The following is a 19,025-nucleotide window of genomic DNA, read 5'->3' as shown; positions in this document are numbered from 1 at the left end:
CTGGTCGACACATCTGTCACAAAATCGTTTGGTCAAGGTATTTATAAACAATTATAAACTGGTATAGCCAGAGGAGCTACATTCTCATGTGTCAATTTACGTACCCGGGTGTACGAAACGTCGTAAAAAAATCAATGACATAGTATTTGTCTATTGTTTATAATTACCTCGACCAAAAGATTTGACACAGTCATTATATTATTGTTAAGAAAATTTATGAACCGTTTGTAATTAATTAGGAAGTAATAATGTCTTGTAGTATTTGTTACTTTGTACAGTAATTCCCTTTAAAAATCTTAGTATCCCTAAGTGATAATTGATATCTTCATCATTCAATCGATATTTTCCTGTGTGTGTGCCTCAAGCTGAATAAGCGTGTTGTTGATATGATAACACATTTATAATATAATCCTTCGTTTTGTATAAACGGACTTTATATACAATGTTGCTTTGATAGGATTAAGAGCAAAGACCGGGAAAGAGGGACGTAACATTCTGTGTTTCGCTTTTCGTATTTTAGTTATTTTTGCTTATACACAAGTATGACTGAAGGAATTTTAGAATTTGGAAGAGCATTATATATAAACACTTCTGACGTATTAACCGGTGTTGTTAGAAATAATGCATTATCCAGCGGACGATCTCTTCTACAAGTTATATGGGATTTTAGACTCGGCAGGGAGGATCTCGTTAGTTCCCCTCTTTTCCCGGTTTTTCTATCCGTAGCATTTTACTTTTCGCTATGTACACCATTTATGATTGCGGATATATATGGAAAAAAATGGAAATGGATTCAAAAATACAAAATTCAAACTGACAAAGAAGTAACACTCGATCAGGTATTTGATACATTACAGCTAACATTTTGGAATCATGTGCTTTTTATCCTCCCTGCCGCAGTCGGACAAATGATATGGACACCGCCTACACCACTTCCAGAATTGGCACCAAGCTGGTTTGAATTTGTTTGGCAACAGATTGCCAGTTTAATAGTATTCGACTTCCAATACTTTGTTTGGCACTGGACCCACCACAAGGTTAGATTTCTCTACAAGCATATCCATTCTGTACATCACAGGTACCACAGTCCATTTGTCTGGGTCACACAGTATCTCCACCCATGGGAACTGGTCACCGTTGGGTTCCTGACCACTACAAATACGTGGTTTTTCAAATGCCATCCCATGACAACATGGTCGTACATGCTGCTGAGCATCGTCGTGAGTGTGGAAGCTCATATTGGTTTTGATCTTCCTTTCTGTCTCAATAACATCCTTCCATTTGGGATGATTGGTGGAGCACCTAAACACGACATGCATCATCTGAAGCCGCTTACCAACTTCTCTCCGTTCTTCAATCACTGGGACAAAACATTTGATTCATTTTGTCCACCCATGAAGGCAGGAGGAGTCAGACCAAAAAATCTACTCGAATACGAGCGTCGAACAAAAGAAATTAAGAAAGTCTGCTGATGACAAAACAGAAGATTTGTTAGGGTTTTTTTTTTTTGTTAGTTTTTTTTTTTTTTTGAAAGGGCGTACTTTTTTTTATCTTTTTAAAACTATTTTTACTTATGTAATCGCAAGATGTTTTCTGTGTTAGGTTGATGTGTGATTTATGTTTGTTGTCAAATATTTTCCTGTTATTAGGAGTTAATTTAGGTCAAACTGTGTAGACTATAGTAAACATAATTATTCACTTTTTAAATATTCTCTTTGTATAAACAAGGAAATTACGTGGATGGTCAATTTTTAATCGCCTTATGTTTAAATCAATAATTAGGCCAAAAAATGTGACATAAAACTATCCGGGATATAATGCAATTTACAACTTATTCATTTGTCAAAATATTTATTGTGAGCAGTAACTGTACATCGAATATTGCATTTCTTTCTAATATCATGAATAGTAATAATAAACCTAAGCTCACATTTGAAAAATAATTTAATAACGTGTCTACTATTCTTAAATGTCCGTTTGAATATTTCAACTAACACATATTTTGCGCATTAATCAGTAAATTTTTACATATGAATAGACGTTTCTATATAAATTCAGGTATGTATTAGAATATTAAAGCCATAAGGTACGTTTACCACATGTTATTTATTTCCCAAATGTCAATATAAAGAGGTTACATGTTTAAATTAAATGAATACATTATGTGTACTTTAGAATTGAAATGTGAACTACGTGGCCTTCTGTAGAATTCTTTTGTAGCTATGACATAAAGTCTTTATTAATTAATTGAAAGTAAGTCTGACCTGATTTAAACCTATTAAATTCAGTATTTGTATATTATTTCAATATTTGTCTGTACACATGCAGTATTTGTTCACATAAATGCAACTCTGTATTAAACAGGTGCGCGCGTCATATTTAGTTTCAAGTGTAAAAAAACAATAACTGTTTTCAAGTAGATTTGCCATTCATGACCGTATCCCCCCCCCCCCCCCCCAAATACGTGTTGATTTTATTATTTTTATTTATCTATGTGATACAAATATTGTTTTATAGTAATTTATTAGTAACTGTTGATTTCTCTTATTTTGTCACATAGCTTTTCATAATTTCTACGGTCAACATTTGACAATAAAGGTTTCACTTATTATTATAAATAATATGTTTGTTATTCATGTTATATAATGATATTCTCAGTTCTTTGTTTGTAAATTTATATTTAATTTATAATTATTGTGAATCTGGTCCAGTTTCTTATTTGTGCTTAAGTATGATTTTTTTTTATGAAGTTTTTATCATTTACATAGAAGTATTATCATTCGCAATGGCAAATGGTGCAGGTTTTTTGCAGTTAAATATAAAAAGATTTTATGGAAATTCCTCAATTCAGTATTTTTTTTTAATCTTTATGATGAATATGAAACTATAACAATGGACATTCTAAATAGTTTAATCATAACACACACTGAGAAAGTGAAACTGCGTACTGGTTATTTCAGTATGTAAACAGTTTTCGACTCTGAAAATAACATCGAATGATTATTACTTCTATGTTCATTGAATATTTTGGCTTTCGCTACCTTAGGAGGACCAATTTATTCTTTAAAAAAACTGAGCAAAAAGATCGGCTTGGCATTCAACTCATGGCTACTTTATATGACGTTTCTTTTATCGAAAACTGATAAAGTAGTCTTAGGTTCTCAGGAATGTTTGTATATTATCATTCTGTATTATGTAATTTACACTTCGGATGACGTTTCCAAGTGGAAACTGATGGAAGTACTATTTAACTTTGCTTTTATTATGGATTATATGAACTTTATAATATTTTTTTTATGTATAGAGTTAAACAATACTTACTTCAAATGGCGTTTCCTGTCGGAAACTGATGAAGTATTTCATTTTGTTACAGGAAATATTTTAAGACGTTACCGTTTGTAAAAACTTTAAGGGCTAAATACGTGGGATTATCCTAGTAGGGTCTACCAAACAGTAATTTGATTTAATTATCTTTTTAAAATTAGTTCTGTTGCTATACAATTCTCAATTCTCTGTTCGTGATGCCCAAAACAATTGATTGAATTCCATGGGGAAAAAACGTTGTAAAGACTTATTTATCCCCCCTCCCCCCCCCCCCCCCCCCCCGTTATACCATTTATTCACAATTTTGGTATGTGGTAAGTTCACAAGGGCTTTATTTGTCTATCAAATTCAACTAAAATTTAAACCTACGTGCCAATTCGTGGTATACATGAAGAACAGTAACCAAGGGGCAATCATAAATAATGAAATGAAGACGAGAAAAAATATAATGGCAACAAATAAAAGGCACCTTAAGGCTTAATGTATGACAAACTGGTCTTTCTTCAAAACATAATGCGTCAATGAAATATTAGGCATCACGAACCTTGCGTGAGCGTATAGCTCCAGAGACTAGACAAAAGAATATTCTCAAGGGTTAGAACATACATAGATTATGTATAATTGTAATGAAGTATGACCACTATTTCTTTCTTCATTTTCACTCTAATAAGCAATAAAAGATCATTTAACTTTATTTTTAAAACTTTAAAAAATATCTGATTTGGACCCAATTTGAACTTATATCTAAATACCCTAAATTTGAATTTTCCCTCGCAGTCCGTGAATTTATAACGCAGTCATTTGCATAGCAAAAATAGGTCTACATCGGTCAACGTTTATTCTTATATGTTGTTTGTAATAATTTATGTTTATGTTGTACACATGTTAGCTTTTTTTATTGGCTGACCCAAATGTTCTTATTGTATATGTATTTTACATTAATTGTGCCATTATAACATTTTTATTTTTATTATCTCACTAGACCCCTGGAATCCGAGTATACTTCATAAAAAGCATTTTCCAATGACGATTCCAGGGAAACTATCATATGTATTGCTGGAATCTGAGCAGAGCGTTTCATTTGAAGCGTTCTGTCATGACGATTCCAGGGAAAAAATGCCATACATGTCCAACAATTATAACACATTTTGTCATGACGTTTTACTGTTTTTTAATGTGAACTGAGCAAAGTGTATGTAGCCTATTTTTGTATTTCCATTGTGTTTAATATAAATATATATGAGCACTTTACACTTATATGATACATATTTCTCACTTTATATTTGATGGATATAGACTGAGTATATCAACAACGCAAAATTTCTATGATTCAACTGTTATATTCACAACCAATAATAGCACCACATTAAGAAGACTGAACTTTGATAGAATATTTACAATTAATGAAAAGATGTGTGGTATTTTGTTAAAAATATCATGTTTTTTTTATCATACTGATCATATTATGAAACTAAGTTAGACGTATTGATGTAGCTTGCTTAATTTCACAAGTTTCAAGTTGAAACATCTACAATCTATGTGATTTAACTGTTGAGGAGAAATTTTAACTGATATAAATAAATATGTGATAAAACATCTACAGGTATTTGTGTCTTACACCTACACTGCAAGTGCCGCATTTTAGCCTTTACCATTACTGTCGTTCGTCGTAAACTAAAAAAAAACAACAAAACCGCTATGTATATAGGGCTATTGAAACAGAATTCGCTTGCACCAGCCTTAGTTTTTAAATGAATTCAGATGTGAAAAGAGGAATCTTTTAAAGGGGTATATGAGTGGACATCGAATATGGGCATGATCCCCTTTTCCCCGAATGTGACCTACCGAATTAGACTTATAACCAGTTTTGTACTAAAACTAGCAACCCGATGTGTGCTACATGTTGAGAAGGATCTGCTTACCCTACCAGAGTACTTGAGATCACCCTCAGTTTTTGGTGGGTTCGTGTTGCTCAGTTTTTATTTTAATTTCCTATGTTGTGTTTGTGTACTGTTTGTCAGATCGGAGTTTGAATGTTCCTTTGGTATATATCGCCTCTCTTTTTCCATGCATGTGAGAGATACATCTTTTACAATGATTAACTGTTGCTTGTTCGAGAAATTATTCTCTTTATTTGCTGACTTTAATCCATGACATATTATTTCTGCAACTGACAATAATTAAGAATTTCTTAGCTTGATTCTAATATTCTTCAAAAGTATAATCCTAATAGACATTTGCGCAAACTAGGTCTATGCCTAGGATTACACTTTAGACTTACGATAACAGATGACAAAAACAAGGGGTCGTCTCAAAATACAAAAACAACAATACATATACAACTAGCAAATGGTGTCTTCTATATAAAAAAAAAGAAGATGTAAGCAACACGTTAAATTTCATGTGTCCGAACCGCTTTTCTGGATTTACCATCAGGACCGCACAAAGCCGAATTTTCTTCTCACCTGCTACACTTTTGATTTTTTTTATCCCTAACAATCAGATTTGCGTATATAAACTTTGTGTTGAAATGAACAACGTCGCAGTGAGAGATCACGGGCTTTTCTGGGAGTTTGAACACCCTCTTCTTGCCGAGCAATGCTTTTAATTAGGGACATTTGGTCGGACCCCCCCCCTTTATATTGGGTTGGAGTCCTATTCAACCAGTTCAACTTATGTTCATGGAGGATCATGAATTATCGACACCGCAAAAAAAAACCCGTCCATACTTAATGATTCCCAAGATCTTTTTATAATAATTGCATGAATGAAAAACAACTTGGAATTCGTTTGTCATTTTCTGTGTGTTGCTGTTGAAAACATAGATAGCAAAATTTTAACTATTTGAGTACAGCTACATGTATTTTACATTTCAACTGAGTCTGGCGAACAGTCTAAAAATATATTTCCGACACAGAAAAGTTCGTCGATAACTGTTTTTATGGGTGTTTTTTTTTTCTTGAATAGTTAATAATTTCATGAAGAATAAATAGCTCAAAAACACCCATCTGCTGTATTTCCTCAATTTCTTTAAAACATAATAAAAGAGAGAAAGTATGTCTTAGCGCTAATATGCTCCATGGTTGATTGCACATATCTTAAGCTCACACAAAGTATTGCTGACTTTTTTTCAGCAATTGTCCCAATCTATCAACTGCAATGATAATTGTGATATTTTGTGTGTCTCGTGTTAAATTTATTTCTAAAACAATGTATAGTTCATTCTATCATACTTCGTACAATTGCATCATTTTCAACCTTGGATAACACCATATACAGTAATTAATGTTAACACATTGCTGCAAATATATTTGAAAAAAAAATCATTGTTCAACTAGAGAAAAACATCCCTATCGTACTTCGGTACTGGCATGAAAATACGATTTTTTGTGTTTTTGAAGTTAGGTGTTGCAAAATGATAGAAATTATTATAAATTAAGGAATGTATCTCCCTCGTGCAAAGCTCTGATTACTTTCACGGATTTGGCTATACTTTTTGGACCTTTTGGATTATAGCTCTTCATCTTTTATATAAGCTTTGGATTTCAAATATTTTGGCCACGAGCATCACTGAAGAGACATGTATTGTCGAAATGCGCATCTGGTGCAAGAAAATTGGTACCGTTAATTTTATTACTACCACTGGGTCGATGCCTCTGCTGGTGGACTATTAGTCCACGAGGGTATCACCAGCCCAGTAGCCAGTACTTCGGTACTGGCATGAAAATACGGATTTTTTGTGTTTTTGAAATTAGCTGTTACAAAATGATAGAAATTATTATAAATTAAGGAATGTTTCTCCCTCATGCAAAGCTCTGATTCCTTTCACGGATTTGGCTATACTTTTTGGACCTTTTGGATTATAGCTCTTCATCTTTTATATAAGCTTTGGATTTCAAATATTTTGGCCACTAGCATCACTGAAGAGACATGTATTGTCGAAATGCGCATCTGGTGCAAAAAAATTGGTACCGTTAATTTTATTACATTGTTTTGGGTCTACGGTTTATTTTTACACTTTAAGGTTTATGTACCCTTCTGTAGCCATTTTTGTACGAATTTTTCAAACCTCAATTGTATCAAAACTAAAGATATAATAAATAATAGAGATGGGCCATTTAGTACATGTTCCAAGGGGAAACTTGATGTAAAGCATTATTTTTTACTGTTTCATTGCATTTGATAGAAAAAGAGGACTTTGTGGCAAATAAATCAAGATTTTTATAGAAAATCCACAGCCTTTAATACAGAGATTTTTGTTATAAAATTTGAAACATAAATTACTCACTTGATTTTCTATGATGTGCTAGTGTTTATTTTTTACAAAAAGTTCTAAGTAACCTGTAAATTCCAAAACACCTCGTGCTGAGTCACTAAAGTCGAGCGCACCCTAAAAGGTGTACTTGATTTTGGCCATATTTATATTTGTCTTAACCAATAACTACATTTATAAACTTGTTTTAAGGAAATCAATGCTAGCACTGCATGCAATAATCCTATATCTATCAGTCATCAAATTGCCAAATATGAGAGTACAAGGATAAAGGCTGTGGATTTTCTATAATAATCTTGATTTATTTGCCACAAAGTCCTCTTTTTCTATTAAATGCAATGGAACAGTAAAAAATAATGCTTTGCATCAAGTTTCCCCTTGGAATATGTACAATATGGCCTATCTCTATTATTCATTATATCTGTAGTTTTGATACAATTGAAGTTTGAAAAGTTCGTACAAAAATGGCTACAGAAGGGTACATAAACCTTAAGAAAGCCCAAGATTTAAATGCTATCTGTACCTAACAGTTTCCGCAAATGTCTATTATCCTAATGTTCTCTCATAACTTACTTAAAATAATTATAACCTAAACAACTATACATAATGGACTATATCAGATATTTCTTATGCTCATCTCCATAGTTGAAGGTCTAGTTATACATTGATATATTATTACTCTAATTTGCAATGCACATATTTCACCAGCCGTTCAGTGATTTGTTTAACACAAGCTTAAATCATATCTAGGCCTTATCACTGATACAAAATATGTAAGTGAACGGAAAAACTATTTAGATCAAGTCAGTGTTCAAAGATTAGTATTGTGTGTATACATGTAATGGCTGCCAAAGAAGGCTGATAGGCACTTTACGACTTCATCTCTTTTATGCGGTACATAATCAAACTTCCCTACAAGTCATTCGTAGAAATTGAATGAATTACTATCAGGGGCGGATCCAGTCATTTGTAAAAGAGGGTTCCAACCATATGTCCCTATTCAAAAGCATGACTAATTAAACAAGAGGCTCTCAAGAGTCTGAATCGCTCACCTGTTTTCAGAGGAGAAGATTTTTAAATGTTAGCAAACTTGATGAACAAATTGTGTAAAATTGTCTTTAAAGGGCAATATCTCCTTAAGGGGTCAATTGACAATTTTGGTCATATAAACTTTTTTGTAGATCTTTCAAGATAATTTTGTTAAAACCATCGGTGACAGCAACCCAACAATGGGTTGTCGATTCGTCTGAAAATTTTAGGGCCTATAAATCTTGACCAATTGAACAATTTTACCCCACGTCAGATTTGCTCTATAAGCTTTAGTTTTTGAGATATAAGCAAAAAAAAAAAAACTGCATTTGACCCTTATGTTCTATTTTTAGCCATGGCGGCCATGTTTGTCAATGGAACAAAACTTCGGATACAATTTATAGACAAGATACCCTAAGGAACATTTAATTGAAGTTTGAAGGAAATTGACCCTGTAGTTTCACAGGAGAAGATTTTTTAATGTTAGCAAACTTGAACAAATTGTGTAAATTGTCTTTAAAGGGCAATAACTCCTTAAGGGGTCAATTGACAATTATGGTCTTTTAACTTTTTGGTAGATCTTACTTTGCTGAACATTATTGCTGTTTACAGTTTATATCTATCTATAATAATATTTAAGATAATAACAAAAAAGTTTTTGAGATATAAGCCAAAAACTGCATTTGACCCCTATGTTCTACTTTTAGCCATGGTGGCCATGTTTGTCGATGGATCAAAAGTTCGGATACAATTTATAAACTAGTTACCCTATGGAACATTTAGTTAATGTTTGAAGGTATTTGACCCAGTAGTTTCAGAGGAGAAGATTTTTGAAATAATTTACGACGATAGACGACGGACGACGACGGACTTCAAGTGATGGCATAAGCTCATATGGGGCCCTTCGGGCCCCGGCGAGTTAAAGCAGGAGGTCCGCCTTGATCCACTGACCATTAGCCTTAGCAATAACTGCATATTCATTATACACAAAGATTGTTTACTATACATAGAATATCGACTAATAAACTTGTAGTCTAATTTATAAACATCATCATGTAACATATATCAGTAAGTTCAGAAGGTAATATCTATGTCTCTTTTTTCTCTCTCGTTAAAATTACAAAGTAAAGAGAGAAGGCGGTATGGGCTTTGCTCATTGTTGAAGGCCGTACAGTGACCTATAGTTGTTAATGTATGTGTCATTTTGGTCTTTTGTGGATAGTTGTCTCATTGGCAATCATACCACATCTTCTTTTTTATATTGTCGATTTAAACGATAGTTCCATATGACAGTAAAGATTACGTCAAATATAACACAAAAAGTCCAATAATATCAATATCCACTAAGCATATTAACAAATGAAACCTTCCAAAATGGTGAATGTTTTATTTACAACTTTCATCATTGATACCAGACCGAACTGTAAACGACGACGTTTTGGTTTATGTCCGTGTAGATCTGGTATGTGAAACAAACAGCAATATTGCGGATAATACTATTCATCAGAATTTGTTGATATGATTGAAAAGTACATATCTACAGGTGGAAAGTTCAATAGTTTCACCTACACCTCTTTTGAGAAAGAGCATTGAAGGGCAATTAAAAAAAAAAGAGTTGTAAAGAACATAACATCAGTGGCGGATCCATAGCCGGAGGGGGTTCCGGGGGGGATTCAGTGGAGTCCACCCTTTTTTTACGAGCAATGTTTTTGAATGGGACTTATTCTTGGAACCCCCTGTGTCCTGGGTTGGAATGCTCCTTTTAAAAATGAATGGATCCGACCTTGAATATGTTCTTCCACTATTTGACTTCCAATATGACGTGCTTCACTCGCTTTATGAATAAATCCATGCTCTAAATCCAATAAAATTAGTTTGCACATGCGTATATTGACTACTGCAGAATTATGAATTTTATCAAATTAGCATGCATTTAATATATTTGATTGACTTAAAACACTTCCAACATCTTAAATGATGCACATGTTGTTATTAATTCATTTATTATGACTGTAACGTGCAATTCGAAATTGACATATTTGACATAGATATGACAACCGTTCATGCTCGCTGTTTAAAACTCCTCCCTCTAAAATCACATTGCCAGTCGTTTGCGTGTTAACAAAAAAAAAAATGAGGGAGGTTCATGGAAGAGCCTACACATACGTTATAGCCTTTACACATCGGACATATAAATAACCTGAATTGTCCTAATCAGAATCGAAATAATTGATGCAAGCTTTAGGCATTATATTCGTGTTATTTTAGCCCTCACTTTCGCTCGGGCAAAAATAATCACGAATATAATGCCTACCCATGCTAAAACTACAATGAAGTATTATAGCTTGCATCAATTATTTGTTAAACAAAAGCATTTAAAAAAGGTATAACATTGATGCATAAGGGCAGAGGCGGATTTAAGGGGGGACAGGGGGCCCGCCCCCCCCCCCCCTTTTGAGAAAAAAATTTGGTTGCTTATATAGGGATTCACTGAAGCGTGAAGCGATCGAGCCCCCTCTTAGGCAGCCAGTGCGCCCCCACTTATTAAAATTTATAGATCCGCCACTGAAGGGGTACAGAACTTTTCAAAATTTCTCATTCATGTTGATAAAAACTTGTAGGTGTCAAAACATACAAATAGACAAGAATCACTAATGAATAAAGAATTTATTTAAAAACTTGCAATTGTTAACAGAAAAGTAAGTGAGTAATCAAATGAATAGTTTAAGATAAGAAAAGCTACAAGAAATGATACTCTATACTATAACTAAAGAAAATATAAAAAGGGCACAACCTTGCAGTATTACAATCTAATTAAAAACCGATCTCTCATCGCTCCTGTTTCTGATATGTCGCGTGGGAGATCTAACGAAACCGGCTTTGAGGTCACATGTGAGTGAACTAAAAGTCATGAATTTATAAAGATATGCAAATGAGTTGACGACCTATTAATAAGCCAATCAAAAAAGTTTATGAATTATTTTGACTGACGATTTCGTCGTAAATGAAATGAGTTACATCCCTTTGCCTTACGTTAAACTTCCAAGATCGTGGAAGACTCAATTTCATTGGTCGAAAAAGACACACCTACGAGGTCACTCACATGTGACCTCAAAGCGGGTTTCGTTAGATCTCCCACGCGACATATCAGAAACAGGAGCGATGAGAGATCGGTTTTTAATTAGATTGGCAGTATTATATCATAATTTATATCTGCTAAACAGTTTTTTTTTTATAAATTTAATTAAGGCTTATAATCTGACAGTTTGTGTTGTTTGCATGTTTTTGTATTTATCTGGTATGTATTGGATTTGAAAAGCTGTTAAAGCAAAAGTACTATTATGAGAATTATTTCAAAAGATTACTTACTATCGACATTTCAGTAAACGGTCTATTCGGTGTATAGTTGTCTTAATGGTAACCATGATACAGCATCTCCTTATTATATTATTATGGAAAGAGTTCACAAGCACTTGTCTTTGAAAATGAATATACATGTATCTATATACTTTATAAAAGTATAAAAGTAATGTTTTTTTTTTTCAGAGTAAAGTGCTGTGAAAGAGTTATGAACTAACAAACTCAACAAAGATGTAATATTTATCAATACAGATTACAATAAAAAGTATGTATTGAATCACTACGGAAATAAATAGGTCAAAAACAGTACTTGAATAGAGCTAAAAATTATGAATATTGAAACAGAATAAGTCGATACTGAAACAGTACTGAGAAGTCCGTACTAAAACAGTATTGAAAAAGGATTGAACCAGTACATAGAATAGAATAAGAAGAATAAGAATATTTATTATTCCAATCAAGGGCCCTTGGTGGGCAGCATATCATGTACACATAAAACAATACATCATGATTTGTAACAGAAAAAACATTTTTATATGAAAACATAAGAATACATTTCTGAGAATACAAAATCAGTGCGTCTAGTAATTAACCTATAGGATAAGTTATTTTACAGATAGAAGTATAAGAATCAACAGAAAAAAATGACATAATGCAAAACTGCACGTGTGTGTTTCTGTTTCTGATTTACTAGAGGGTCGGCAAGTATAAAGTTTGAGTAAGTTATTGAAAGTTTAGTCTTTGGACACATAAAGGTTGAAGCGTTCACGCAATAGCTGCATGATTTGTACCTAAACAATGTGTTCACATATGTCCGTACCAATAATATTTACTTTTAGCCTTCCGTCAATTTTTCAACATAAATATTGACCAGGAAGGTCCTCACCTTGGTTAATATAGATAAAAAAAAAACCTGTGATCGAAAAACAGAGCTTCGTACATCTGTACTGGTTTATAAATGTACATAACAATTTATCTTTAAGAAAGAACCAACTCAAATCTGCTCATATAAATAAATCTGAAACAACCTTCCATTTGTATACATGGGTACCAGTAGTTCAAAACGGAACGAAACGAAACGGGATAAACCAAATAAAACAAAATACAGGGTTTTTTTTATAGAACAAGTTCAAAATTATAAGTTCTGCAGTCAGTGATATCATCTGATATTACATAATTACCCTCTTTCTATGGCTTTTTCGATAAATTTCCAGTGCTGTATGTTCTTTGCTCCTAAAGAATTCGAGTATGCTTTATAGGAGACGAGACCTCGGTATAGGAGACGAGGCCTCGGTACATAAACGGTACATAAAAACGTAGATATAGGAGTGGATGGTTCAAATATGCAAAACGGGCATCACAATGTAGTTTTCAATCGAATTTTAATGGGATTTGCTTGGTAAATTAATGATTTCTTAACGTCCAGGGAAAAATATTTCAGTCATATTCTGAACATTTTATGGACAAAAATAAGAGTTCTCAAATAGAAAGTTTCTACAGTGTGTGTCGACCAGGGTGTATGGCAAAAATTTAGACTTTTTAAACATGACAATGAAGGCATATAAGACATAGACAGGGACATACATTGTATCTTACAACAAGCTTCTCTCACGTGCAGATACCCCTTATGAACGGACGTGGATACGAATTTATATCCCATCAGAGCTAAACTGACAAACCCGCGGGTTTTACTCACAATCAGAGGAGGCGGAGTCCGTGATGATTCTGTTTCTATATCCCAGTAAAACTTTTGGCTTTATTCAAAATTAAGTTGACCATATACATATATACCACCATCACAACAACCCCCCCCCCCCCAAAAAAAAAATAACCGATAAATAAACACTTATAAAAAGGATAAAAATAGCGTACGAAATTTTAAAATAAAAGATCTATAATTTCTCCTAAAATATCTCTTAGCTCCGACTTTAAACTTGAAAACCTATCTCCGGCGTGAACAGTTCGGTCTTACACAAATTATTTAAAAACAATTGTGTAAAGTTTGATTGCAATATCCATGTATTAATGCACCTAAATTAGTACAAATGCACTGACTATAATTAAAATTGTGTCCTTTGTCCATATCGTACGATTTATTTGTAAACATTACACGTAAACAACTATATATATACCTTCAATTAGTTTGTGGACTTTATACTAGTGCGAAGTTAACATATTTTTGGCATCTCAGTTAAGAATATGTTATCTATTTAAAAATCCGTATGATTTTAGAGCTGAAGAAAACAACAAATATATTAATCAAAGTACTGAAATACTGAACATCGGATGACCGCAAGTTCTTGTTGATAGTCCGACAAGCAAATGTCTCTGAAAAAAAATTACATCTCTATACCTGAAAGTGAGATTGATGTACAGGTATAATTTTTCTGGGGCAAGCTCGTGCGTGGATGATAGATAAATGACAGGAAATTCATTCTCATCGTAATGACTGCTATATTATACATAGTGATACAAATCAGTATATTATGGTTAATTGTTATATATTATATTAATACTTAAAATTGAGAATGGAAATGGAGAATGTGTCTAAGAGACAACAATACGACCACAGGGCAGACAACAATAAACGGACGACGGACAAAGGAGGACGAAGGACGTCAAGTGTAACTATTTCAAAGATAGTCTCCTCTGAAACTACTGAACCACTTCCAACAAAACTAAAAACAAGCTGAATAATCCCTAGGGTATCTAAAGTAAAGTTTGTGTTTTATTTTCTGTACTGTCAAAAGCATTGCCGCCATGGCTAAAAATAGAACTTTGGGGTCAAATGCAGTTTTTGGCTTATATCTCAAAAACTAAAGTTATAAGAGCAAATCTGACTTTGGGTTTGTTGTTTTTGGTTATTATCTTGAATATTGTTGTAGATAAAGATAAACTGTAAACAGCAAAAATGTTAAGAAAAATAATTGTATATGACCGACATTGTCAATTGACAGTGGGTTATTGCCCTTGAAAGACAATTTAACACAATGTGTAAATCATGTTTTCTAAATTAAAAATATTTTCCTTGAAACTATAGAACCAAGTAAACCAAACTTCAGCTGAATGATTCTTAAGTTATCTAGAATATGTTTTGTGTTTTATTTTCTGTTTCCTCAGAAAACATGACTGGCATGGCTAAAAGATAGAATATAAGGTCAAAAAGTACAGTTTTCGACTTATATCTAAAAAAATTAAAGCATTTAGAACAAATCAGACGTATTCATTAGGTCAAGGTCTACCTACTCAGAAATGATCAGGCAAATCGGGTATCTGACTTTTAGGTTATTGCCACAGAAGTTATGGCTTTAAGGAAATCTTGCTGTTTTCGGTTATTATTTTGAATATTATTATAGATAAATACAAACTGTAAACAGTCAATTTCACCCAAACTTGGGCTGAATGAATTTCAGACTATATCTAGTATAAATGTTGTATTTTATTTTCTGGTATATAAAGAAAATATTCACTATGGCTAAAATGATACATAGGGGGAAAACGCAATTTTTTGCTTTTGAAGAAAATATGACAGTTATAAGGAACATTTAAATAAAAATTTTAAGCCACTCATTAAAAAGTAAAATCACAAAAATACTGAACTTAGAGGAAAATCAATTTGGAAAGTCCATAATCACATGGCAATTTCAAATAACAAAACGCACCAAAAACGAATGGACAAGAATTGTCATATTCCTGACTTGGTACAAGCATTTTCAAATGTAGAAAATGGTGGATTAAACCTGGTTTTATAGCGCTAACCCTCTCACTTTGATGACAGTCTAATCAAATTCTGTTATATTTACATTGATTAATATATCTTCTTCTTCTCGGGGCCTCAGTGGCCGAGTGGTCAAGGTAGTTGCTACTGTTATCACTAGCCAGTCAATACTGAGATTGTGAGTTCGAACCACGCTCGTGCGGGTGCACTAAATAGCCTAAATGCGGCGTTAAAACACCAAAAATCAGATTAAATGTTCTTCTTCTTTGTATTAAAAAACATAATCATTGATGAAAAGATTTTTGCAAAAAAATGTGTGCGATGCAGGCTCCTGAGAGCCTTTTGTTCAAGCTGCTGTCCGGATCCTGACCTTTGATATGTGACCTAAAACCAGAGATGAGCGGTTAGTCGATCTGTCAATATATAGACATTGATGCTTGATTCGTCATTTCAAAAGTAACGTTAAACAAAGCCGTACTGATTACCTTATTTATTAAGTTTCGTTTTATGCTGATCTTGATTTTAGTTGAACTTAAACTTATTTTTAGATTAATATATATTGATATGTACAAATACGGTGTGTTATATGTCCTATATGTCCTATATAGGTAATATGGCTTTACTGAATGAACGTGAGTCAAATAATTCAAAGGTTTAACGTACTATATTAAATTCATCAGTAAACATATTAAGATATTTTAGATAAAATTGTACCTACCTATTCACCCAGATCAGTTAACACTGAAATTGTCAACAAAGCATTATTTGTTTATTGAACAATTATATCCCGGTCTCTCAACTCCGAGGTGAGGGAGGTCGAAATTGTGAAATCAGAAAGAAAAAGGTTTTACGTTTTTGCGTTTTCGACTTCGACTTCATATTATCGCGTTTGCGACTTCGCGATTTCGCGGTTTTGCGTTTTCGCCCTATAGAATATGAAGGGTGAAAACGCGAAATGACCGTAAGCGGCCACCATATATACTCCTTTATTCCAAATGCTAGGCAGACATACAACAAAGTGTGCCAGTGATCAACATTTGAAAAGAAATTGTCCAAAACATAGAGAATGTTGGAACTGTGGACTTCCGGGACACATGAGAAATGACTGTCCTTCATTTAAACAGTCACCACCGGGAAACGGCTGCTAGCCGAAGTCGAGGGTCAGACATCGGATAATAATAAAGACCCACGGGACATTTATATTTGTTTAAGTGCAGGGTAATCAATGATATGTAAAGGATTTGTTAATAACACGCCTGCGGAAATGTTGATAGATACATGTTCAGTTTTTACTATTATACATTATAATTTGTTCAATGAAATTGAAACCAGAAGTCAGAGTAAAATTTTGGTAGCAACTTGCAAATCAACAGTGGTTTCGGCCAACAGCGAAATTATTGATATACATGGAGTTATTGATGTAACTATTTCGATTAAAGGTGTCCGATGTAAGCAAACAATTTTAATTAATTGCAAAAGACTTAGCTCACCAGTGTTTACTGAGAACAGACTTTATGAAAAAGCATAATGCAAAAGTAGGTTTTGATAAAATGACAGTTGATGATTATGAGTGTGATGTAAATTACTCGACCTGGAGTGCTGCTGTTTGTAGAGTTAATCTAAAGCAAACCGTGTGTTTTTCTTCGGATAATGAGATGCTACTGATAGAAAAGGTAAAAAAGAAAGAAAGGGGGTTTCAAAAGAGAGGAACATTCTTATCTAAACCAAAACAGAGATTCGAAAATCACGACAAAGTGTGTGCAGCTTACGTGTTAACAGAAGGGAAGGATTTATGCATCATTAGAGTGATGAATGTCTCGGTTCCCTCTGGTTGGCTCAAAATATCGAATTGCAGTATGCTGGAGCAGCAGTTTGCAGCTCCTGGAACTGAATTCGACAGAAAATCACTAAATGAAATGAATAATGAGAATCTGGAGCAGCAGTTTGCAGCTCCTTAAAAACATTATTGCTCGAGTATAATGACATTTTCTCGAAAGACCCGTCAGATATTGGTCGAACAGACTTGTAAGACATGGTATTAATACTGGTAATGAAGCTGCAATAAAACAAAACCCAAAGAGAATCACACTCACCAAGAAGCAGGTGGTTAAAGAACTAATTCATGATATGTTGGAACGTGAGGTGATAAGACCTTCGAGTAGTCCATGGTCTTCGCCTATTGTGTTAGTGGAGAAGGACAATAGCACTCGTTTTTGTGTGGATTTTCGCAATGTAAATGAAATTACAAAAAAAGATCCATACCCGATTCCATGCATCGCCGATACATTTGATACGCTATCTGGTTCGAGATTCTTTTCATGTGTTGATATGGCCAATGACAGAGGTAGGAGAGGACGACAAGGAAAAATACAGCATTCTCAAAAAGGTATGAGCTGTACGAATTCAATGTTATGCCGTTTGGACTGACGGGTGCACCAGGTCTGTTTCAACGATTAATGGAAAATGTTCTTAAAGGCCTTCAGTTTGAAATATGCTTAATTTAGTTGGATGATGTGGTAATTTTTAGCTCACCATTTGACGAACATGATGAAAGATTGATAATAGTGTTTGAGCGGTTCAGAGAAAATGGCCTTAAATCAAAGCCTAGTAAGTGTCACTTTGCAGGCAGAAGTGTCAAGTGTCTTGATCACATAATTTATGATCAAAGTATTCAAACGGACCCCGAAAAAATTGAAGCAATCAAATCATGGCCTCAACCCACTAATGTTCGGGAACTGAAATCCTTTTTTAGGTCTAGCCAGTTATTACAGACGGTTCATTAAAGGATTTTCTCTCATCTGTTCGCCTCTCCATAAATTACTATTAGGAGAGGAAACCTTCGTTTGTTCTAAAGATTGCAGTGAGGGAGCCGAAATTTTAAAGTCGTCGTTAACAAGAGCACCAATACTTTCTTATCCCTCACTGGAAGAAACGCTCATATTTGATACAGATGGCATTATGCAAGTGGAAACAGCATTGGAGCAGTCCTTTCACAGTTACATAACAAGACTGAAAAAGTTATAAGCTATACAAGTAGAATTTTGACAGAAAGTGAAAGAAATTATTGTGTAACAAAAAAGGAAATGTTGGCATTAGTGTATTTTGTAATGAAATTTTTAGGCATTACCTTCTCGGAAAGAAATTCCAAGTCAGAACTGACCATAAGGCATTACCGTTGCTCTGGAACTTCAAGGAACCGGAAGATCAAATAGCAAGGTGGCAAGCATATCTATCTGAATTTGACATGGAGATTGTTCATCGGAAGGGATCAAACCATAACAATGAAGATGACATGTCTAGACGACCAATTGCACAATTAAA

The 19,025-nt window shown here is 33.7% G+C and overlaps 1 protein-coding gene across 1 annotated transcript; it reads left to right on the top strand.

Annotated features, from left to right (window-relative positions):
- Positions 1-317: 317 nt before the first annotated feature.
- Positions 318-4,922, top strand: LOC143072735 (cholesterol 25-hydroxylase-like protein 1, member 2). The gene has a single exon (XM_076247830.1). It carries the CDS (start codon positions 543-545, stop codon positions 1,470-1,472), a length of 930 nt encoding a protein of 309 aa, XP_076103945.1. The 5' UTR covers positions 318-542; the 3' UTR covers positions 1,473-4,922.
- Positions 4,923-19,025: the final 14,103 nt, after the last annotated feature.

Source organism: Mytilus galloprovincialis, chromosome 4, assembly GCF_965363235.1.
Source record: "Mytilus galloprovincialis chromosome 4, xbMytGall1.hap1.1, whole genome shotgun sequence".
Classification (NCBI taxonomy): domain Eukaryota; kingdom Metazoa; phylum Mollusca; class Bivalvia; order Mytilida; family Mytilidae; genus Mytilus; species Mytilus galloprovincialis.
This window is presented reverse-complemented; position numbering and strand designations above follow the sequence as displayed.

Coding starts and splice junctions, on each gene's coding strand:
- LOC143072735 (XM_076247830.1), top strand. CDS start 543: ATGACTGAAGGAATTTTAGAATTTGGAAGAGCATTATATATAAACACT.